We start from the raw sequence: 25,668 nt of genomic DNA on the forward strand, positions 1-25,668 counted from the left end.
GCTACCCAAATTTAAAACCCCAAATCCATAAAATTTAAAATCCCAATTAAAAACCATTTAGGCTAGGCCGGCTTGATGGAATAAAAACGTCTTCAGGGCTTTACGGAAGGTCCGGAGGTCCGGGATCAATCGTATTCCAGGAGGCAGCTCATTCCACAGGGCGGGTGCCCCCACAGAGAAGGCTCGTCCCCTGGGGGCCGCCAGCCGACATTCCCTGACCGACGGCACCCCAAGGAGGCCCTGTCTGTGAGAGCGTATTGGCCGGTGGGAGGTTATCGGTAGCAGCAGGCGGTCTTGCAAAAACCCTGGCCCTAAGCCATGATGGCTAACCTTTTCCGGACCAAGTGCCCAAAGCGCATGTGTGCACGCCCGAACCCCCAAAATGCAATGCACGTGCGCCCCCTCACATGTGCCCCCGTGGATGCATGCGGCCCCGTGTGTATGCATTCCACCCCCATGCATGTGTGTGTGGGCCCTTGCACACAGCCCACCCCCCCACACATGCGCGGCAGAGACCTGACGACCAGCTGCCCGGCAGGAGGCGTGTGCACATGCGCAGCACAGCTGAACTGGGGGGACGGCTCACATGCCCACAGAGAGGGCACTGTGTGCCATCTGTGGCATGTGTGCCATAGGTTCGCCATCATGGATCTAGTATCTTCTGACTATCTCTTCATCTCGCGGTACTGTATATCTTCATTTTTCCAGTATTGTGCCAATATAATCCTCGATGCTGTTTAGACATGTAATATTTACATACTCTTCTTATCCATTTTTTTTTGATACTATACCTAATAAAAACAATAGTCATGCCTTTTAGATGTTATGGCAATTGTATTTTATTTTCTCACTAGACCGGATTCCCATATTTACTGGGAAACAATACATTGAATAGTAAAAATATTTGCTTCAAAACAGCACTGGGAGCCTCATTGATTTCAGAAGAAGCAATCAAAGAAACAGGACAAGTCACATTGAATATGATTGAGCCTTTGGAAAAACTCACCATTAATAAGCGCAATGTTCAAACCTCGACCAACATTATTTTTCACATTGCTCATTATCCTAAAAAAAAAAAAAATGCAAATGAAGAGAGATTGAGAGTTGAAGTTCAACCGGCATATACTGGAAAATGCAAAGCCAAAGTCTATGAAATGAATATGGACAAGTGCATCGACTGCACAGAACTTACATATTGCCATCGAAGCAAATGGAAGGACCAACCACATTTGCTGCACCACTGATGATTTTGAATGAAAAAGTATGTTCTGGACAAGGTCTTCTCTTATTGCACTTATTTTGTGCTAATGGTGGTTCTGGCAAGAAAATTCAGAAGGGATTTTTAAAAAAAGCATCCTGTAAATTATATTATGTGAGAGATCTCCATTTTTCTCTTAATTGGGACCCATCTACCACATCATTGACACAAGCTCTGTACAGGTAAGTCCTTGACTTACAACCATTAAGCGACCATTCAAAGTTATCATGGCGGTGATTTATTTATTTTTTTACAACCAGTCCTTATGCTTATGACTGTCACAGAATTCCCCACAAGTCACGTGATCAAAATTTGGGTGCTTGTATTTACAATGGTTGCAGTGTCCTGGGGGTGTGTCATATGATCCCCATTCATGACCTTCCCGGCTGGCTTCTACCAAGCAGAGTCAACGGGGGGCAGCCCGATTCCCTTAACAATCACACAATTCACTTACCAGCTAGAGTGGTTCGCTTAAAAACCATGGCAAAAGAGGTCATAAAATTGTGCCTTGCACAATGGAAATTCTGCTCCCTGCTGTGGTCATGTGTCAAGGACCAGCCTGTACATTTTCCCCAAATATTTCCAATCATTTTATGGGTGCATGGGACCAAGAATGATATTGGCCATCTTAGGCTTTCTGTTGAATTTCCATTTTGCTTTGTGATAGGCCCGTGATGGCGAACCTATGGCACACGGAGCCATATCTGTGGGCCCGTGAGCATTGCCCTATCTTAGCTTCAGTGTGCAAGAGCGCACCAGCCACCTGATTTTTGGGTCATCCGGTCGCACTGGAAGTTGGGAAACATGCCATTTCCGGCCTCCAGAGGGCCTCCGGGGGGAGGGGGGAAGGCCGTTTTCGCCCTCCCCAGGCTCCAAGAAAGCCTCTGGAGCCTGGGGAGGGTGAAAAACAAGCCTATGGGGGCCACTGTGCCAAAAGCAGAGGGAGTAACCTTCTACTGGAAACCATATCAATGACCTTAATTTTATTGAGATACCAGCTGACAGGGTCAAGGCCAGATTTTGGCTGTCTTAGAGCCGCTACTGATGTCTACTATGTATTCCATTTGATAGGTCCAGTTGGACAATACTAATTGGAGCACTGCCTCCAGCCAGAGGCACCAAGATAACCCTGCCATGCATCATTGATAGTAGAAAGGATGCCAATGACCTCTCCAAATGTGGAGTCAGCCCATGCACCTGATGAGCAAAAGAAAAGAAGTAGGTCTCAGACATCACTTGGTGAACTCTATTAGCATTAGTGATCATTTCTGAGCTTGAACCGGTCCTAAAAACACCATTGTTGGGGGTAGAATTTGGTACTTTGGGTTAGACAGAAAAGGACCAGGCACACTAAGAAGGATACCTTGGGCCTCTTATCTAAGGGACCAAGTATATGGGCTCCTTTCCTTTCTGTACCAATACATTTGTAAGGAAAGTAAAAAGTAAAAAGAAGCCATTTTTTTCTGGCCCTTAACTGAGGGGGAAAATATCACGGCAGCTTTGTCTTCTCATCTTTACAAGAAAGGAGACAAAGGTGTGCATGGAAAAGAATGTTGGCTGGAACAAGGAGAAGGAAAGTAGGCCTTGGACATTCTGGGGATGACCAACGTTTATTCTCAGGGGCTTTGTCCTAAAATTATAACCGCAGAAAACTCAGATCTGCAGAACTAGCATTCTGATACAAAGGTAAAAAAAGAAAAGAAATAATACTGAAAGAAATGTACTTACTTGTACTTGAGTTAGTGTGGGACCCTGCAGAAGCCATCAGAAAAGACAAAACAGAATATTTTAAATCAGATTAGAATCAACTCTCTTACTGATTGGATTTGAGAGCCTCTGGAATAAGAGGGACCAAAATCTTTTAAAAGATTTAAAAGTTGACTACTTAAAATATGCTATGGATTACAGTATAGTTCCTTGTCCGCACAAAAATATCTCTGAGGTAACCCTCATGCTTTGTAAGCAAAGAAAAGCTTTGCCTCACAAAATCCTAAGACTAATTTTTTTGTTAAAAGAAAGAGATAATGGAAATAGATATTGCATGCTTCCATGATTCATCAAAATAGATACAATAAGGTTGGAAGCAATTTTCCCTCAAAGTCTAGTGGCCTAAAATAATTCATTTACTCTCTATATTTAAATAAGATGTTATCGCTAGGACTCCTAAAGGATTATTTATAAATTTAAATAATTTATCTCTTTAATTTCCTACTTGTTTCCCATAATTGAGTGAACTGATAAGCTGTAATAATTTAATTGCATAACATGGCATGAATACATATGTGAACAGTTTTTATTGTACTTGAAAGATAAAGATTTTTTTGCAGCGTTTTCCTTCTTTCTTTCACTTCCTTCTCTTTTATGTATACAATATAATACATGAAAGAGATACTATTGCAGTGAAATTTGGCTAGTCTGGGGTTGGTTATTTCAGGCTGTGTTGATGAAATTCAGCAGAAGAGCTGAATGCAATGGTACAATTTCCTACCACTTGAAGATTACTGAGAATTGAAGAGAAGTGATGGAATTAATTGGTCTCTGGAAGGCTTTCATTTCCACTGTAAAACTCACAAAATTTGCCTCAACACTTGCAATAATATCACACACTCACAGCCCTCTTCAGTCTTCCAGAGGTTCAGGAGACTGAGCTATGACTTCTGAATTGCAAAAGTTACCTAAATCTCATCTACTACAAAACCTAGTTTGACTTTGGAGACTAGGAATAGAATTATGCAGGACTTCAGTCTTCTTATCTGATGTCTGAAAGCAAGGAAGAAGACATAAGTGTAGTCATAAACTCTCAAAATCCTCTCTGTGCTTTATCTTCTTAGGTTGAGTAAAAAAATCCCCAAGGAGTCTTCTATTTGTGCTTTTTGGATCTTAAGTAGAACCAACATGTACTAGAGAAAGTTATTAAAGGAAGCTTCTCATTATTAAAGGAAAATTCTACTGCTATTCACAAGTGGAATCTCCATTAGATGTTTCTCCTTGACTTCCAAGGGGAATGGAGATTAGAAGGTGGAGGATTGGATTTGCATGTAAAAAAGAGCTTATATCATAACTTTTAGCCCTGAGATCATATGAGCATACAGAACATTTATTAACTCACATTTCTACCTGTCCACAGTCCAAAGACTCTTGGGGGGTAACATTAGAAAATATTTGCCAAATTCAGACAGAAATTCAGATGATTTATTTGTTAAACATTTTCTCTACTGGTTCCCATTAAAAGAAAATATCAAAGCAGTTTAATCAGTACAAAACAATATAAAGCAGGAAAACAGGAAGGAACAAGACTATTATGAATCTGAAACATTATCTCTGTACTATACTCCAGCAGAAGCCAGAAACAGCATCTGATCCTAGGGTCCACATATACTCCCATCAAGACAAATAATCAAGACAAATAAAGAGGGAGTCAAGCTATTCTCCAAAGCACCTGAGGGTAGGACAAGAAGCAATTGGTGGAAACCAGTGGTGAAATCTAAAATTTGTTACTACCGGTTCTGTGGGCATGGCTTGGTGGAGGGTGTAATGTGATTGGTGGGCGTGGCCAATTTTTTTTTTTTACTTTTAAAACTATTTTTTCTACAACCTCTTCAGTGAAGAGGTTGTAAAAAAATGCTTTTAAATGGCTCTGATGATCCCAGCTGAGTTGCCTGATCGGCAGAGAGTTTTTAAAAAACCCTCTGACAATCAGGCAACTCAGCTGGGATCACCAGAGCTTGGATCGTCAGAGCCATTTAAAAGAAAAAAAGCCTCTGATGATCGCACGGCTCAGCTCGGCATAGGGTGGGGGGCAGGGATTTTTGTTACTGGTTCTCCGAACCACCCGCCTCCATCGCTACCTGATCGGGCGATCCGGTCCGAACCAGGAGCATTTCACCCCTGGTGGAAACTAATCAAGGAGAGAAACAACTTAGAACTAAGGAAAAATTTCCTGACAGTTAAAACAATTGATCAGTGGAACAACTTGCCTCCAGAAGTTGTGAATGCTCCAACACTGGAAGTTTTAAAGACAATGTTGGATAACCATTTGTCTGAAGTGGTGTAGGGTTTCCTGCCTAAGCAGGAACCTCCAAGGTCCCTTCCAACTCTGTTATTCTAAAATTCTAAATTTCAGGGATAAATGTTCCAGTGAATGAAACTGTTCTCACGTTAACCCTTATTTCCAACCACCCTCTACCAAATCTTTCTCTGCTCTGGTGGAAGCTATTATTATAATCTTCTTCTGCAGAAAGGAAGTCTTCTTCTATTTAGAGTAGAGAGAAAAGACAATCCTTCCTAATTTTTCTTAGAGGAATGTTCAATCCAAGTCACATCTTAAATATGGAAGGAAGATTTGATCTTTTCCTTCTCTTGCATTATAAGAACATGAGCCTGGGGAAATTGTAGGAGAAGACCTGTTTTATCTTATGGTGACAAAAAAATCAGGAGTCCTTTTCTGACCAACACATTTTATCAAAAGTCACACATTTTTGTGAGATGCAGCTCACTTCCTCTAAAGAAGTTAAATCAGATAAAGGGGCTATCAGGACCGTCCTGAGGCTGGTGGAAAATTCTTCTCTTCCACCTGTGCCTTTTTATTGGCTTTTTCGAGAAACATGTTAAAAAAAAAAGTCAGAAAGCAAACTCAGTCTTTCTTAATAGCCCCACCCCACCCCAGCAGACATTTTGTGTCCATTAAGAAAGACTGGGCCAGCCTATCTACAAAACAAAAGACCTTCAGCTCCAGGGTGATGGGATTAAGAAGAACAGGACAGGATCCTTCAGGACATAATAGTATTAACCAGTGGTGGGATTCAAGTAATTTAACAACCAGTTCTCTGCCCTAATGATTTCTTCCAACGACCAGTTTGCCAAACTGCTCAGAAAGTTAACAACCGGTTCTCCCGAAGTGGTGCGAACTGGTTGAATCCCATCACTGGTTGTGGCCCACTACCATTTAGCAGAAGACACAGAGCTCACTACATTGCACAATCTCCTAAGGGTATTTCAGTCATCGCATCATCTCAGAGCAGTCCAAACTTCAACCAAACTTGGGAGCTCAGCCTAAGATTTGCATTTCCTCTTCTGCCTATGGAGCCAGCTATGACCCCTACATAACCCCTACATGACCCCATAGGGATCTGAAAACAGTCAACAGAATACATGTTCTTGCACAGGAGCAGGAAGCTCAAATACAAAGCCCAAGAGAAGGAATAAAAACCACCCACTCTCAACTCCGTTTTGTCGGCTGCACCAGAACTACAAACCTTGGTGGTTCTGCTTCATCATTAAACCATCTTTCCAGGCAGCCTCCATGTTTCCAGTTCCAGCTTGGAACTGAACCCGATGGATTTTTCTTCCAACAATGTCATGCAGACAAACCATATTTCCCAGGACTACAGTTTAGATTGAAAAGATGGAAAACTTTTTTTTAGTAGATGGCATTTCATCTGCTAAGCTGGAAGAAGAGCCTAGTGGGCAAAAGAAGAAGGGAAAAAAAGATGGAATGGAACAGAGATGAAAGAAGTATAATTTATTATAACTTACTCAGCCACGTCTTCACACTGATTGAATGCGTGCTTGTGTTCTTCAAATAAGTGCTGGCAAAAAGCCAGGTTGCAGCTAAGGTAAACACCATCACCACGATCCTCAGCACACCTAGGCCAGGAGGAAGACAAGGTCAGGTACAAGATAAATTGAGAAAGCTGGGTGTGTTGCAAAACTCATAAAAACTAATCCTTGCTCTGCAGCCTAAATGTCAACAATATAATCTTTCTGGTTAGTCAAATAAAGTGTAACTTTTTAGAACTGGCATGCTATGGATGAATCAATCTTTTTCAGCTAAGAAATATCAGAAATCCTTCTAAAGTATTGTCTATTCTCACTGGCAGCAAGAATCCAAAATCTCAGGTAGCCATGGTGAGCCATGCTGGCGCAGTGGTTAGACTGCAGTACTGCAGGCTACTTTTGCTGCCTGCAATTTGGTAGTTCAAATCTCACCAGGCTCAAGGTTGACTCAGCTTTCCATCCTTCTGAGGTGGGTAAAATGAGGACCCAAATTGTTGGGGGCAATATGCTGACTTTGTAAACTGCTTAGAGAGTTTAGACTGCTTAGACAGTAAAGCACTGTTAAGTGGTATATAAATCTATAAATGCTATTGCTATTGCTATAGAAGGGTGTGTCTCCTTTTATGTGTCATCTCATTTTCATGCAATCTATTCAACAGTCCATGGTTAAAACAATCCATGGCTTATGGCTTGTTCAACCTCTGTCAAGATTCATATTTCTACCAAGTCGCACTGTGGTTTGTCTGGATTTTGTGAATTGTAAACCATGGATTATGGCTTGATACATGATGTGTAAAACCAGCCACCAAGTTATTATGCAGCTATTCATAAATCGGCCAATAAACAAGGATGATAAGATGGAAAATGAATGATCCTCTGAATAATGGAGGTCAGAATGGAGAAAATATGTAAGCCAAAGCTAGGTGAGGGCAAATCCAGGTGCTGAATTCAGTCCTTTATATTTTCAAATATAACTCACTGGAGTTATATATATATATACTCCAGACTCACTGGAGAAGAGCCTAATGCTGGGAAAGATTGAGGGCAAAAGAAGAAGGGGACGACAGAGAATGAGGTGGCTGGAGTCACTGAAGCAGTCTGTGTGAGCTTAAATGGACTCCAGGGGATGGTAGAGGACAGGAAGGCCTAGATCAGTGGTTCTCAACCTGTGGGTCGGGACCCCTTTGGGGGTCGAATGACCCTTTCACAGGGATCGCCTAAGACCATCGGAAAACACATATTTTCAATGCTGTTAGGAATAATTTTATTGTTGGGGGTCACCACAACATGAGGAACTGTATTAAAGGGTCGCAGCATTAGGAAAGTTGAGAACCACTGGCCTAGAGGAATGTTGCCCATGGGGTTGCGATCGGTCGGACATGACTTCACAACTAACAACAACAAATTTTCAAATAACAAAATTATATTTTGTGAGGAAAACTTTCCTCACAAAACCCTGGAAAATTAACAATGATGAGATACCTGTTTTTGGAAGGACTATCATAACCAACTTGTACAAAGACAGAGATAGTGAGGAGGAGGAGAAGAAGTGGCCACAGATTTCTGAAAGTGGAAATATAACTCATAAAACTTTAATCAAGGGAAAACATTAAGATCCCAAGAATCGAACCCTTCAGTTCATTCTCTGGATCCCTATTTAACACAGTATGCTTGAACAAGCTGAAGCAAACTCATAAAGAGAGAAACAAAGGCAGATACAATGATTTTAGGCTGTAGCGAAATTTTGTTTCAGAGCCTGAACCCTACAATCTTTCTACAGAATAAATTTTCTATCAATCTAGATTTGAATTCTCCAGGTCATTTATTTAAGGAGACAATCCATGTATTTGACTATTCCAGCTGTGAGCATTCTTGCAAATTCCCATGCTAGGTGATATCAACTTTGGGAGTTGCATATTTTCTGTTTCTGTTTTAATTACCCTTGCATGCCACAAGGAATGCCATGGATCTTGCAGTTTAGAAGTCAAACAAATAATCAGATGTCTGTTGGGAAGAAGGGCATGAAATGCCATTTTCTATTCATTTGCCAGCCAGGGGATTTAAAATACGAATCTGCCCATCCAGGCAGGCAGGCCGGCCACTGGCTTAGATAGAGAGAATAGTGGCCTCAATATGGACTACTAGAGAGGACAAAGTACAGTTCCTTTGGGTCAATAATTCACTCTCCACTTGTAATGCTATGGGGAAATGATCCTGAGAGATGGGGAAGAGCTATAGCCAGTCAGATAAGAGACAGCTTAGCCTGCAGTAGGAATGTGATTGTGGCAAGTGGCGCAGACTGTTTCTAGCTTCTTAGGCTGTTAAGGCAACAGGGGAGGAGAAATCCACTTCCAGATTTGTGGGATTCTGTTAATGTAGCCTTACAATAAAGTAGACTCTGGTCATATTTTCTGTCTAGACCCCACACAAGGCTGACACAACTCCATCTAATTAAGTGTTAATATGGTGGTAGGGAAAACAGGAGGAAAATTAAGCCAACCCTACAACCGTAACTCAAATCCTTTCCTTGTTTTTCCGTTCCCGAGATCTTTTATCTGACCCTGAAAGAAAAGGAACTTTGAAGTTGGACAATATCCTAGATCTTTACAAAGCTGCTAGATTAGTTAGTTCCCACACTCTGGGTGAGGACTCAGAAACTGTCCATGTGTAGTCAGTGCCTCGAATGAATGGGCAGCCACTAAAAGGAGCATTCAAAAAGCAGGGTGCTGCTGGACAGATTGTTCCTCTGGTGGCTTGTTTAAAAGAGGGATTTATATCTACCCATTGTGGAGACATGAACTATCCTCCTTTGAGCCACAAAACAATCTTTTGTCCATAGGAGCATCTATTCTTGTGCAACCAGTGAGAAATAGACATTACATCTTTAGTTGGCCCAGATGTTAGTCTGAGGTTTCCTAGAGTACAGAATATAGGAGTCAGGGATGGGAGTATGACTCCATGGCGATGCATGAAACAAACAGCTTTGCATGACCAGTCCAATGTTAGGTTGATGGAAATCCCTTTCGTGATATTTATTTTCAAAAGGAAAAAAAACTGTATTGTAACTGTAGGCATGCCTATGTGCAAGTTAATTTCCCCCCTCCCTATTCCTGCTTTGTGTTTTGATAATGATATTAGATTTGCTTGACACATCTGTTAGTTGTCATGCTGGCAAAAGTTTTTTTCTGATAGAATCAGGAATATCTGCTTTATCTAAGGAGCTGACATTTGGGAGCTGACATCTGGGACGTTATGGACTAACGTCCATAAGAGCCTTGGTAGCGCAGCAGACTAAAGCACTGTTAAGTAACACCAGCTGCCTGCAATTACTGCAAGTTCAAATCTCACCAAGCTCAAGGTTGACTCAGCCTTCCATCCTTTCGAGGTAGGTAAAATGAGGACCCGGTTTGTGGGGGCAATAAGCTGACTTTGTATAAAAAAGAACACCGCTTGGCGGGGTCTGAAAGCCCTACTAAGCAGGTATATACAAAAGTATGAAGGCTATTGCTTAACGCACTGTAAGCCGCCCTGAGTCTCTGGAAAAGGGCGGCATATAAATCGAACCAATAAATAAATAAATAAACTCCTAAAATATCTTCTAAAATACCCCAGAAAATGGAAAGTGAATGGCAATGATCAGCTGTGAGAATCAAAAACAAAACTTTTGAATCTTTTTTCTTTTCTTATCAGAGCCTGTTTCATTGCATTGCATTGCATTGCATTGCATTGCATTGCATTGCATTGCATTGCATTGCATTGCATTGCATTGCATTGCATTGCATTGCATTCATTCATCGTATTTCGATCCTGCTCATCTCGCCTAAGTAACTCTGTTGCTTACCTGCTACTCGCATGTTTTTATTCCAGTGAAGTGAAAGATATACGGAAGCTTATCAGAAAGGACACCAGCTAACCTGTTGAAGCAAAAAGACCAAAGAACTTACTTGGAAGAATATTAACTGCTGTAGAATTAAGCAATATGTAGTAAGATGTGGAGAGAGTTGTTTTGATGTGTGAACAATTCAAACATGTCCATAATTCCTCACCATGAATGCCATGGACATTTACTGCTGGTTGATAAACGACAGAAAATATTTTTATTTAATACACCGATTCCTCAACCTTCTTCAATCTACAGTATGTATTACTTTCTATGGAGCTGCAATGAAGATTGGTTTAAGGACCGTTGCGTTGGTGAATTTCATGCCTGATCAAGGATTTCATGCTAACCACTCTATGACACACATTGATTTGAATATTACTAAATTTGTGATGACTGGAATCCTGGGAGGTGACAGTTAAAAAAATTCAAGATGGCAGCAACAACCATGTAAATGAAGCACTGCTTCCATTTGAAGTATATTGCCTATGCAATGCCTATAAGAAGAGCTTTGATTGTAAATGTGCAGCCTGACAGACACACTGTGGATGTCCTGGTTTTCACCGGGCCATCTCAGACAGCAAAATATTTTATGTTGATTTTATACAGATTAAAAGAAAAAACCCACTATGCTGGTTAAGAGCATCCAGGCATTGTTTATTGCAGTGGTGAAATCCTCCGTGGATCACCAACGGTTCGCTGTCCGCGTATGTGCGGCATGCGCCAGATGTGCGCTGCGTGCGCACATGCACAGTGCACACCAAACGTGTGCTTTGGACGTAAAAAAAGAGACTTCACTAGGTAAGTTGAACAGTGAGGGGGGAGGACAGCTGTGCCGCACGATTTAGCTTCACTAGAAAGCAGGATTTCCTGCTTTCTAGCAAATATAAACCGCGTGGCACAGCTGATCATCGGAAATACCGGTTCCGACGAACCGGTAGCTTTTTTTTAACTTTCTTCAATCTACAGTCTCGAATTGGCCTTTTTAGTCACACTAGATGCTGTTTTAGGATCTCTTTCCAGAGCACGATACCATAGTCTTTTGAGACTGAAGGATGCCAATGCCAATCTACAGTATGTATTACTTTCTATGGAGCTGTAATGAAGATTGGACTGGCAGCTTTTTTTTTACTACCGGTTCACCTGAACCGGTAGTTTTTATCACTACTGGTTCGCCTGGTTCATCTGGAGTGAACTGGAAGCATTTCACCCCTGGTTTATTGTTTCTAGTTGTTCATACGTTTTATTGTACTCTCCTGGCAGTTTCCTGATTCTTTTAATCCCCTAGCAAAACACCTCTGCTTTAATTGCCATTAAAACTAATGAATAAACAAAATGTAGAAAGGGGATATTGAAGGTTTTTTCTTTTCCAATTCTCTTTTTCTTTTCCTCAACTTTTTCTTCACTATGGATCCCCTTTAAATATCCTTTGTGACCACGGATCACCATGGATCATGGCCATGGACCCCCAAGACTTAGCTCAAAATTTAAATCATAACATCTCTTCAAGCCTTTGAGGACCCTTCCCAGGATGACATCATGCCCCCTCCCCCAGGGATTTGCGGACCACAAGTTGAGAAACATTGTCTTATGCCATTTTTATGCCTCTTTCTCTTTAACATTTGCTGGAGAATACAACAAGGAAGGGCAATTGCTTTCATACCTTACTTCTGCGATTCACACATTAGCATCTGACTAACCTATGGAATTCAGATGCTGGATTAAATCAGTCTTTGCTTGAATTAACTGTGATCTCTTTGGATTGTAAAATCCCAGAAACCAAGATTTGCATGAAAAGACATATTAGACTTTTAGTTTGATGGCAGTCATATTAACACTGGAAACATGTCTGGAAGATAGAGCTGTATTCTAGAGGATGTGATCAGCGATACATTGATGGCCCTTAATGACTCCTGGACAGGAGAATCTGGAAGTGGAAATCACTATGTTAGGAGATATATTAACTTGAGTCTTTACACAGTGATTTCAGCTCTCAGAATCTCCTATCCAAGGAGACATTAAGATGGGGCCATCAATATCTCACTGATCACATCACAGATTTCTGCAACATCACCAATCAACATGAATGGTTTATCAAATTTCAGGACTTGAAAGCGGGGTGAAATTCAGCAGGTTCTGACAGGTTCTGAAGAACCGGTAGCGGAAATTTTGAGTAGTTCAGAGAACCGGCAAATACCACCTCTGGCTGGCCCCAGATTGGGGTGGGAATGGAGATTTTGCAATATCCTTCCCCCAGGAGTGGGGAGGGAATGGAGATTTTGCAGTATCCTTACCCTGGTGTGGGGTGGGAATGGAGATTTTGCAGTATCCTTCCCCTGCCATATCCACCAAGCCATGCCCTCAGAACCGGTAGTAAAAAAAATTGAATTCTACCACTGCTTGAAAGGGTTGGGGGGAGGAGGTTGAGGATAGTTTCAAGGACCGCAAAAATGAGACTATAGACTGTCATTTGCTCACCTTTGCATTAAAGATATATGAAGTACATAAAGGTACATGAAATGTTCTAGTTACATCCTGAAATAAAAAATAATAGGCCAGTTCTTGAATGTGTAAACTGATGTATCCACAAAGGTTTTTAGAAAGATAGATGTTTGGTCATAATCCTATTGCTCGAGGAAGAAAATAATTTTGCCTAAAGAATATTAGAATTGTTATGCTCCAAGAGAGAGGGAAAAAAAATGTCATGACTAAATTCTGTGTTCCAAAGAGACACACTTAAGACGTGAAATAGATTTTAAAATTAATTTGTGTTCAGCTCCTTTATTCTTAGAATACCTATCTCCAGGGGTGGGCTTCAAAAATTTTAACAAGGGGTTCTCTGCCTGGTTGGTGGGTGGGTGTGGCCATGGTGGGCGTAGCCTAGTCAGCCTCCTGCACCACGGTGGGGGGGGGTGGATTTGTGCCCTCCCCGGGCTCTGGAGGCTTTTCTCGAGCCTCCAGGAGGGTGAAAATGGGCTCCCCAGGCCCTTCCCAAACTTCTGGTAGGCCCGTTTTTCGCTCTCCCCGATCCTCTGTGCTTGCCCTGCACTTACTTGTATCTAAAATGGGCCACATGGGGATTCCTGGGAGGGGTGGAGTGGGAGGGGCGGGGCCAGCCAGGAGTGGGATTTGGGGGTTCTCCAAACTGCACAAAATTTTAGCTAGAGGTTCTCCCAAACCCCTGTGAACTCCCAACAGCCCACCCCTGCCTATCTCTCTACAGAAGGGAGCTCATCCTGGTTACTTCAGGTTAAGGAAAAGAAATTACAGAATTTCTAATTTGAACTACTAATAAGTCCAAGCAACTGGTGGTAGATAAAAGACACAGGAATTCAAGGTGGGCTGAACTTAGATCTTTTGTGGATGCGAAGGGACTGATGGCTGATGACATGTTTGACTCCTCCATCAGGCTTAGCCTGGTCATCTCCTAAACATAAAAAAGAGAGCAAACCCCATTCCTTCTAGCAGTGAAGATGTTAGTAACAAAACATCTGCAAGAAGACAACCAAGTTGTGATGAGAAATTCAGTGACATTCTGAAAGGTGATATGAGTTGACCAAGGATGGATGTCCTGTTTTAGTGCACAAGTAATTTCTCTAGTGGACTGCAGTTTTTCTGGCACTCAAGAGATTTAACTACATTCCAAGATTGTTCCATGGAGCTTTTTCAGACTGAAGAGGATGGGCAGCTTAAGATAATGCACTGCGATGGAAAAATATGACCAGGAAACACTGTTGCCTAATGCTTTTTACTTTACTATTCAACACAAACCAAAGCACAGGCTTCTTTAAGCCAACAAGAGTTTAGCTCTTTCTATTTTCCCTTTCTTCCCCTTCTGCTTCCTCTTTCTATTCCCCAGAGAATTGATTGTAACTGTTTTGCAATACAAGGGTTGTAAGGTGGTTTACAGGAGATCCGGCTTCACTTTGATGCCTTCAGATTAAAAGTTTAAAGAGAAAATAATTGAGTTAAGCACGTAATCAAAGAACTGCATACAAAGGTAAACACAGCTGTGTAATCCACAAGTGGAAATCTATTTCTTGTCTAAACAAGGATGCTGAACAAATCAAGGAACAAGCTATAAGGAACAAATCAAGGAACAAACTATAAGGAACAAATAAAGATTACAGTGTTTATTCAAATCATTGCCCTCCAGAAGTATAATAATATGATTTGAGATGGTGACTGTTGCAATGAAGATTGGGAGAAAGCTGCTTGGTACAGTCGATATTTCAATAAATGCATTTAATTTTGCATTTCAAAAATCATATGCAACTCACAGCTCTGTGAATTTTGCAATGCCATTTATTAACCCTCCCATCCAGGGAATATTTATTAGGAAAATACTTGCTCAGAAATACACATTATGATTAAAATAATTAATAAAAATGCACAGAAATTTCTGTGCATTCTGTGCATGTAGCACAGAAAATGACTTACGTCATCCAGGTCACTTTCTTATTATTTGTATATCCCTTTTAGTTATTAAGACAATGTACTTTTGTATGCACAGTGCGATATATTTTTTTTTGATGTTTCTTGTATCCTGCCATTTTTAAATCCACTTTCAAATCAGTCTCAATAAATGAAATAAATAAAACAGATTCCTCTTCCATAACATCTTTTAAACAGAATCTATCTACAGTATATAGGCAGAAACTTTTTAAATTAAAGTCTGAGTCCTTTGTTCAAAATATCCATCAGTGTGTCCAATATTAAAATATTTTGCTTTATTCTGTATTTGTAAGTTGAATTTAAGTATTCTTCTTTAATTGTAAGAAGAACAATTAAAGAATTTCATTTCTTCTAGTTTTCACTAGTATCCAACTCTCAAAGACTCATCCTATCTTTTTTTTTAAAGAGTATTCAAAACAAAAGCATTTTTCCCATGAGAAGGTGTCTTATAATTAATTCCAAAATCTTATTTCAAATTTGTTTAGATCCCTTGTCCTTTTGTAACATCCTAAAATCAAAGCAGTAATCATTCTTTTGCTGTTTATTTCTCCCCATCCATTTTTTAAAGTCCTGAAACTTGTATTTAAAACTTCTTTCACTAAGGATTGACAGAAACTCAACTGATGCTATCAAACTTGTCAATCAACGATAGCTGAAAGGCAGCTATCAAGTAATATTTTTAAGTGATTAGAAAAAGAACTATGCAAACTTAGCATCTTTTTAAAGGCAGTTTGAGCAAGATGCCTATCCCCTTATTGTTCTGACCTAGGCTTCCCAAGATCATGAAGCAGATTCCTCATCCCGATAAAACCTCTTTTATTTAGGTTAAAGGGAATTCCTCTCCAGCAAAGTCCCAGCAAACAGTCTTTCATGAGATTTCACAATTACAGACCTTTATCAGGCTTGGAGAGTTGCCAGGCTGATATCTTCCAAACTCCACACTGTAGCAGCAATTACTTGGCAAGAAGTCAGGAACAGATCTTCACCCTAATGAATTGAACTAATTGTCTCCTGCAAACTCCCCTCCCCTTCGCTCCTCTTTATTCCCTATGGGAGGGGCCATTCACCGTCCACCTGTACCTTTACTCCCGAGTCGACCCTTGTTCCTTAGCTGTTCCCTTCTCCTGGCAGGTCTGCGCATGTGTACATCGGGAACAGGCTCCAGCTGTTCTTCTGCCCCACTGATATTTGACTCCAAAGGCAGCTGATAATGGCCCTGGCCCCATCTCTGCCTCCAATGCAGAGCACTCATCAGAGCCTGCCCCAGACTCCAGGACTGGCCCATGTTCCTCCCCAACCTCCTCACTGTCTGAATCTGCCACCAACTCCACTGACGCTGGTGGGCCACAACCAGTGATGGGATTCAACCAGTTCGCACCACTTCGGGAGAACCGGTTGTTAACTTTCTGAGCAGTTTGGTAAACTGGTTGTTGGAAGAAATCATTAGGGCAGAGAACCGGTTGTTAAATTACTTGAATCCCACCACTGGCCACAACACTTATCTCCTTGAGCAATAAACCCGCTAGAGACCACTGTTCTGTGGTCTCTTCATGAGGAGCAAGTGTCCGGAGCACTTATAGGTGATCTCAAGTCCTCTCCTTGTCACAAGAGGAATGACAAAGTCAGTCTATTTGCTGGCTCCTCATTCCACTCCAGTTGTCAGCTGTGATTCTGGAGGAGATGTCTTTGGTCTCCCATTTCTTCCCTGGAAGTCAGAACTGAAAGTTGAACTAGATTGATCTGCTAAATCTATGGTCAAAACAGGACAATGTAAGCCCATGGCTGTAGGCCCAAGTGATGGGTCCAATTTTTGCATCCCTTTTTCCACAGTGCAAGAATGCAGAATGCTAACTCTGCTCACTGCCAGCAGTTCGATCCTGTCTGGCTCAAGATTGACTCAGCCTTCCATCCTTTCAAGGTTGGTAAAGTGAGGATCCAGATTGTTGCGGATAATATGCTGACGCTTTAAACCACTTAGAGGGAGCTGCAAAAGCACTATGAAGAGGTATATACTGGTAAATCTAAGTGCTATTGCTGAGTGCTTATCAAAAAAGTTTACCATTGCTGGATGCCCTATTCTTAGTGCCCCTGTCAACTGAAGTAAGGCTAATGATTGCGAGAGAGTAGTGATGATCCATTTTTGGAATAATGTCTTCAGAGAGGCATGATTTTAATTTTAATTTGGGGAAGCCATTTGGAAAACAATTTCTCTTCTCTCAGGCATCTCTATAGCTTTATAGAGAATTAAAGTTCCCACTCTGCATTGTGACAATGGATTCCATGTTTTCTACCCTTTAGAAAAATTATTATTTTATTATAATATTTTATTGTTATTTTACTTTTTATTCTTTTTATTTCTTTTATAAGGTGTTTTTATGTCCTTGTAAGCCGCCTTGAGTTGCCATGTGCGGATAGGGGGCAATATAAATTTTCTACATAAATAAGTAAATAAATAAGTAAATATATTAATTGCACTGCATTCCTTTGTACTTTGATGCTTTTCTTTTTAGAAAATTTTTAGAAATTCTTAATGCTTTAAATCACTTTACAATCTGCCCAGGGAACTTTGATCATTAGATAATTAGAAATACAAGAAAGGATAATGAATAGTAATGACTGTGCTGTTCAAGACTAAGCCCTCTGAATTTTACATTAATCCAAATATAATGCCCAAATGCAGACATTCATCCAAACAGACATCGCTAACGACAAGATGGGAAAACGTGACCGCCCTTCACCACAACACCAAAATGCAAACCACACTAAAAATTTGATAAATCAGGACATTTTACTGCTAAATGTGAGGAAAACCTGGTGAACTAAGTATGGGGATAAGCAAAAACAACCATTCTAGGACATGAATGTTTCAGAGAATTCAGGAATATTCCAATTCTCCTCTGGACCTTCAGATGTGGCCATTTCAAGGGTATGTAGGAAGTTATCACCCACCCCTTTCCTAGAAGAATGAAATATTTTAGGCAATATTAAAAAGGCAGAATATTATGTTTCCTTGGATGAGAAATGGAGAAGCATGTTTTAAAGATGAAACAACTCCCACCTTCCTGCCCCCGCATCCTTTGTCAATGGGCCAGAGGCAGAAACTCAATTCCCTCCCATCTTTGTCAATGGACCATCATCTGCAACACAATAGGACCCATCTAGCAACAGAAACTAACACAATGGGACCCATCTAGCAACAGAAACTCACCACATGGCACCTGGGAAGATTACATCAGCCAGCAAAGCTAGCTAAGACCCCCACCCCCTGGGAGTTCGACAACCAATCAGGATACTCTTCCTGCGCCCCAGGAAGTTCAAAACCCAGAGAGGGCATAAAAACCCAGGGATTCGCAGCATCTGGACCCCTTTTCTGTTCAGGAACTCAAGCCATGTGATCCTGTCCACCATTTAACCATCTTTCCAAGCAGTCTGCATGTTTCCAGTGTCTTTTTCTCCACATGGAGCTGAACCCAGAAGGATATTTCTTCCAACAGGTAGAATAGAATAACAGAGTTGGAAGGGACCTTTGAGGTCTTCCGGTCCAACCCCCTGCTTAGGCAGGAAACCCTACACCACTTCAGACAAATGGTTAAGAAGACAATCTCTTCTTAAAAACTTCCAGTGTTAGAGCATTCACAACTTCTGGAGGCAAGTTGTTCCACTGATTAATTGTTCTAATTGTCAGGAAATTTCTCCTTACTTCTAAGTTGCTTCTCTCCTTGATTAGTTTCCACCCATTGATTCTTGCTCTGCCCTCGGGTGTTTTGGAGAATAGCTTGACTCCCTCTTCTTTGTGGCAGCCCCTGAGATATTGGAACACTGCTATCATGTCTCCCCTAGTCCTTCTTTTCATAGTAATCAAACAGTTTTACAAAAGGCAATTTCCTGTAGCCTGTGACTGCTGGTTTCAGGGCCAGAATATTCGTGCCCAGAATATTATAACTGGTTTCCATTTCAAAGGACAGGCTTTTAAAAAGCTGCTGGACCATGGAATGGTAGAATCTTAAAGACCCTCACATTCCAGTATGATAACTGATATACATCCTAGTCAAATAAATGTTAATTCTTGAGCAATGATGAAATACAGATGTTTTAATGCCAACATAACAGGAAATCTTGACACTGCACGAAATAATTAAGGCGGATGTGATGACCACTACAGGTGGTTCTCCACTTACAACCACAATTGAGCCCCACATTTATGTTTCTAAGTGAGAAATTTGTTAAGTGAGTTTTGCCCCATTTTACGACCTTTCTTGCCACAATTGTAAAGAGAACCATTGCAGTGGTTAAATTAGTAACATGATTGTTAAGTGAATCTGGTTTCCCCCGCTGACTTTGCTTGTCAGAAGGTCGCAAAAGGGGATCACGTAATCCCGGGACACTGCAACCGTCATAAAGGTGAGTCAGTTGTCAAGCAGCTGACTGTAAACCATGTGACCATAGGGATGCTGCAACGGTCATGGGAGTGAAAAACGGTTATAAGTCACTTGTTTCAGTGCTGTTGTAACTTTGAACGGTCACTAATGAACTGTGGTAAATAGAGGACTACCTGTTTATCTAAAATTCCCAACCATTGTAACCAAGGCAAATACTGGGATTTATAACTGAAATACCTTGGCAGGGTGCCATACTGGAATGGTTATTCTACCACGACTAATTGTCTAAAGTTATAGTGAAAATTACGATATCTATAACTGGATTTCAGGTAAAGGTAAGGTTTCCCTTGCACATATGTGCTAGTTGTTCCTGACTCTAGGGGGCGGTGCTCATCTTCGTTTCAAAGCCGAAGAGCCAGCACTGTCCAAAGACGTCTCCGTGGTCATGTGGCTGGCATGACTAAACGCCAAAGGTGCACAGAACGCTGTTACCTTCCCACCAAAGGTGGCCCCTATTTTTCTACTTGCATTTTTTTACGTGCTTTCGAACTGCTAGGTTGGCAGAAGCTGGGACAAGTAACGGGAGCTCACCCCGTTACATGGCACTAGGGATTTGAACCACTGAACTGCTGACCTTTCGACTGACAAGCTCAGCGTCTTAGCCACTGAGCCACCTAAACCTTGAAATCTATGCCATTCCAATATTTGGGCAAATCTGACAACGTAATTATTTGTTCACTGCAGCTTGCAGATCAAAATGGAATTCCCGAATTCACTGCCAGCACAAAGCTAACTTGTCATTTTGTCATATTCCTTTGCATTCAAGTCGCTGGATAATTTTAGTTGAAAACTCTTTTAAAGGACTGAAGCTAGGCTCCTTCTAGCAGAATAAAGCCAAAATTGTAAACCGGATGAAGGCAATACTGAATAAAGAAGTTTTTTGGACTTCCAAAGTTGCCTATGCCCGGCAGTCCTCGACTTACAACAATTCATTTAGTGACCATAGTTATGATGCTGAAAAAAGCAATTTATGACGATAAAAGAAGATAATTATAATACACTGATAAAACAAATACAAAAAGATTTGGGAAATTGGAACAAATTACAAATATCACTAATTGGCAGAATTTAAACAATTAAAATGAACATATTACCCAAACTGCTATACCTTTTTCAAACAATACCGGTAAGATTAGAAAAGAATTTTTTCAAACAAATAAACAAAATAATATCTCAATTTATATAGGCAGGTTAAAAAATCTCGCATTAAATTTAAGCTGTTACAAGATAGTAGGAACCATGGGGGTTTCGGTCTCCCAGACTGGGAGCTCTACTACCAGGCAGCAGTGCTGACATGGTTAAGAGATTGGATTCAACTTAAAAACAAAAGAATATTAGCATTAGAAGGGCACGATCTCCAACTAGGTTGGCATGGGTTTCTATGGGAAGGTAAAAATAAAACACATTCATATTTTCAGAGGCATATAATAAGGAATTCTCTATACAATGTCTGGGTAAAGATTAAAAAACACCACTATATGAAAATCCCAAATTGGCTATCAACAATGGAGGCAATGACACACCCAAATACAATAGACCTCAGTAAAATGATAAGATACTCAGAAATTTTAGACGAGAAAGGAGAATTAAAATCATTGCAAACATTGAAAACATAAGGAATAAATATAGAATGATGGCCCTACCTACAAATTAAAACAAGACTAAAAAAGATCAAGAACAATTTGACATACATGAAAAACAATTGGAGTTGGATAAAATTTTATTGGGAACAGAAGGAAAAATCATTACAAAATTATATAAATTTTTACTAAGACATAAAATGGAGGAGGAAGTTGTAAAAGAAACGATGATTAGTTGGGGAAGGAATTTCAGCCACAGTATAGAATTAGAACAGTGGGACAAACTATGGGAAAGGAACTACAAACTGACAACAGCAGTTACCTACAAAGAAAACCTCTATAAAATGTTTTATAGGTGGCATTTGCCACCAGCGAGATTGGCCAAGATGTATCCCAACTTATCACCTAATTGTTGGATATGTAACTATAAATCCGGAACATTCTACCATATATGGTGGACGTGCCCCATCACAAGGAAGTATTGGTGTCAAATTCAAAAATGGTTGGAAGAAATTACAAAGCAAAAAATAGATATGAAACCTGAATTGTTTTTGTTAGGAATACTGGACTTGAAAATGAATAAAAAACTTCAATACATTACATTGCACATACTTACTGCAGCAAGAATCACATTCGCAAAAAATTGGAAACAAAAAAATATACCGGCAGACGAAACTGTAATAAGGAAAATTCTAGAATGCACAGAGATGGATAAAATGACTATGGAGTTGAAAGAGAGAGAGGATTCGGACTATTATGAAATATGGAATAAAATGTACAGTTAGCTCGAAAATAGAAATCAGAACAAGAAATGTTTAACTTAATGTTGATGAAACTTAAAGTAATTGAACAACATTAAGTAAAGAGAGGTAAATATAAACGAATATAAATGTGTAGATAAGAACAAATGAATATTATAATGTGTATATATATATATGTGTTGGAGTAATGCGATTATTCTACTACTGAGTAGTAAATAGAAATGATAGAATAGAGAACTACAAAAGCAAAGTACGTAAGTTGATACAAAATGCTATAAAATTACCATTAATGTTCAATACGTTACGTTTTGACATGTTTTGTTTTTACATATGTGTGATTGTTTTTTGTGTTGTTTTTAAAGACAAACTGTTTAATAAACAATATTTTATATATAAAAAAAGAAAAAAGCAACTTATGACAATTTTTCACACTTATGACTGTTGCAGCATCCCCTTGGTCACGTGATTAAAAAATTGGATGCTTGGCAACTGGTTCATATTTATGACGGTTGCAATGTCCCTGGGTGACATAATCCCCTTTTGTGACCTTCTGACAAGCAGAGTCAATGGGGAAACCCAATTCGCTTAACAGCTGTGGCAAGAAAGATCCTAAAATGGGGGGCAAAATTCACTTAACACATGTCTCACTTAGCAACAGAAATTATGGGCTGAATTGTGGTCGTAAATCAAGGACAACTTGTATTACTGTTCTAAACAGACCTGTCTGTGACAGACTTTTCTCTATTGAGAACTTTGTTTTCTCAGGATTAATCCACCCGGGTTACAGGATGAGCAGGAAGGAAACATCGTATACAACAACCTGGAGTCAAATTTGGATGAAGTTACCCCCGTATTCCCCTGTTCTGTGCCTGACACCTCTTTTTTCTTCTCTTTCTGATCTCCATTTTTCTATTTCTCTCTAAGGCATGCGGCAAGTGAAGGGTTAGATTCATTTGCCACATGTTCGGAAATGATTTATAGCCTGGATACTTGACATTATGCCAAGAATCCTCTGATACCAGCCTAAGGGATGAATATGGAATGAAAGCCCCAGGGAGCAAATCCTGTTCTGTCTAAATTCAACCAAAGAATGGTTGAATAAATGGTTATGAAGAAACAAAGACAGTGAATGATGTGCATCGACTTCACAGGAACCTTAAATCAGTGACTGAGTTAGGAAAATAGAAAGGGGAGGAGGGAGGAAGAGAGCGATTATTGTACTTTTAAAAAATGACCTCCTTTTTTGTAAAGCATTGTAGAAAGTTAGTACCCACCCCTCGCCTAGAAGAATGAAATGTTTTGAGAAATATTAAAAAGGCAGATTTCCCTGGAATGAGAAATGGAGAAACATACTCTCGGGAAGCAGGTCCCATCTTTCTTAATAGCCCTCAGCAGATATCAGCACTCAAGAGATAAAGAGATAGCTAGCTCTATTCATAAGCAAATACCCTCACACAAGATCCAACAAAGGTAGGATTAGTCCTCAGCCACAATAGGAATTGCCCAAAGGCCTTTCATTGCATCATCTCAGTTGTACCACCCCTAGCAGTTCAAACTTCAACCAAACTTAGCTCAGACAAACTCCTAGGACCATGATCTATGGCACATGTGCCAGACGTGGCACGCAGAGCCATCTCTCCAGGCATGTGAGCCATTGCCTGTTGCTTTTTTGGGTTCTGGCGCACCTGCCAGCTAATCTTCACGCTCATGGGAGCGCCAGAAACTGGAAGAGCAGTCACCTGGTGTGCATATGCGCGCCGGGAACATGAACTTCTGGTTTATGTTGCATGCATGCACACCAGCCAGCTAGTCTTCACGCTCGCATGCGTGCCAGAAACTGGAAGACCAGGTGGCCGGTGCGCACACACGCACCTGAAATCGGAAGATCATCTTCCTGGAGTGCACACTCTCCCGTTTTGGCACTCAATGCTGAAAAGGTTCGCCAACACTGTCTTAGGATTTGTACATGGCCCCATGGGAGTCTGACAACAGCCAATAAAATACATGTTCTTGCACAGGAACAGGAAGTTCAAGTGCAAAGGCCAAGAGAAGGTATAAATATCCCCCACTCTCAACTCCATGTGGTCAGCTGCACCAGAACCCATGTGGTTCTGCTTCACCATTATACCATCTTTCCAATCAGCTTCCAAGTTTCCAGTGTCTTTCTCCCGGCTTGGAACTGAACCAGATGGATATTTCTTCCAACACTATAGATGTGGCTCTGGTTTTTTTTTTTTCGTGGTGGGACAGACGGGTGCAAAGCATTCATGAATGCTGTCAAGCACACACTTCATTTAAAAACAAATTTGCTTAGTTCTTATCACAAGAGGTATTGGAGCACTGCAAACAGGCACTTTTTTAGCCTTTTCACTAGTATTCTGCGCTACTAAAACGGTGCACCCTCTTCGTTTTGGATTCTTTTTCTTTTCTGCGTTTAATTTTTTTTTTTTTTAGAACTATCTTTATATTCTTGACTGGCAGACATAAGCGATTTGCAACAATTGAAGATTCTTAATCAGGACACTTCTACTTGCGCTACGGTGTCAAATCTATTCAGCAGCACCTGAATCTGCATTCTAACAGCAACTTTTTTAAAAAAAGTTTTTTATTTTTAAGACAAACAAACATTTAATACATCAATCATCCCTCCCCTGTGACATCTCGGTGTTAACTTCTTCAGTTCTTTTTATTCTTCTTGTTCCGACAGTTTCTATCTTAATCGTCATCCAAACCACTATAAAAGTTCATTCCTATAACCATATTCTTGCCATCAAATTAAAATTAAAACCTGCCTGGAAGAAATGACACAACTATATACTGAATTCAAACTAGACTTGTTGCTATTGGGTACCCTACCTGACAAAATTAAAAAGGATTATATTTATTTGACTATACACGTAATAACAGCTGCAAGAATTATTTATGCTCAAAATTGGAAATCAGAGAAAATACCTTTGAAAGATGAAGTAATAAAAAAGATTTTAGATTGTGCAGAAATGAACCGATTAACTTTGTTGATTAAAGATAGGGAAGAATCAGAATACTTTAGAATATGGAATTATTTCTATTGTTGGTTGGAAAAGAGATATGATTAATTTTATAACTATGTGTAAAAATTTGATGGTAACAGCAACTTGATAGAAAATGACAGGTGATAGCAGATTATCTATCATCTATCTATCTATCTATCTATCTATCTATCTATCTATCTATCTATCTATCTATCATTTCCTCACCTGCGGCAGTTCAAGCTGTAGGCAGAGTAACACCGATTGGCCGAAAAGCTGATCACTGTAGCATTTCTCAAACCTCCTTCAGTCCACCATTCAGATATGGGAAAGCTTTTATTCTGCAAATAAAATACCATTCACCATAGCAGTTATCCATTGATGCACCTGTATAGGTGTGCCACTGTCTTCTGAATAATGCTGAAACTCACCAGGACTAATGCACCAGCATCTACCAATATTTATCCAGCATTCTACCTGCTCTTCTGTTCTTCTTCTTCTGCTCAGTAACTTTTAGTTCAGTTGTTCTACCAGGATGGGTGTTTCACAAGCATCTTTTACTTCCTGGAGATTATTGCTGAATGGGGCACGACACTCGGAGAACCAGAATGTAACAAGTAAAAGGCGGAACACTTTTTATGTCTATGCTATAAATTAAATCCTCTGGCAAGCCCAACCTCACTGAACATATGCCACGGCAAACAATTTCCTCAACCCAGGTATTGTGCAGT

The 25,668-nt window shown here is 40.3% G+C and overlaps 1 protein-coding gene across 1 annotated transcript in view; it reads right to left on the bottom strand.

Moving 5' to 3' along the window:
• Positions 1-25,232, bottom strand: part of FAM3D (FAM3 metabolism regulating signaling molecule D) — a 37,237-nt gene extending 12,005 nt beyond the window's left edge. The window contains exons 1-6 of the mRNA XM_070933523.1: positions 25,166-25,232; positions 10,656-10,728; positions 6,794-6,904; positions 2,987-3,010; positions 1,193-1,316; positions 1,007-1,065 (exon numbers count right to left, since the gene is read on the bottom strand). Coding sequence (XP_070789624.1) covers positions 1,007-1,065; positions 1,193-1,316; positions 2,987-3,010; positions 6,794-6,904; positions 10,656-10,668 — 331 coding nt within the window. The 5' untranslated portion in view covers positions 10,669-10,728; positions 25,166-25,232. The remainder of the gene's footprint in view (positions 1-1,006; positions 1,066-1,192; positions 1,317-2,986; positions 3,011-6,793; positions 6,905-10,655; positions 10,729-25,165) is intronic.
• Between the last annotated feature and the right edge of the window lie 436 nt (positions 25,233-25,668).

Source organism: Pituophis catenifer, unplaced genomic scaffold (genome assembly GCF_029215685.1).
Source record: "Pituophis catenifer annectens isolate HBS135680 unplaced genomic scaffold, rPitCat1.0.hap2 SCAF_2, whole genome shotgun sequence".
NCBI lineage: Eukaryota > Metazoa > Chordata > Lepidosauria > Squamata > Colubridae > Pituophis > Pituophis catenifer.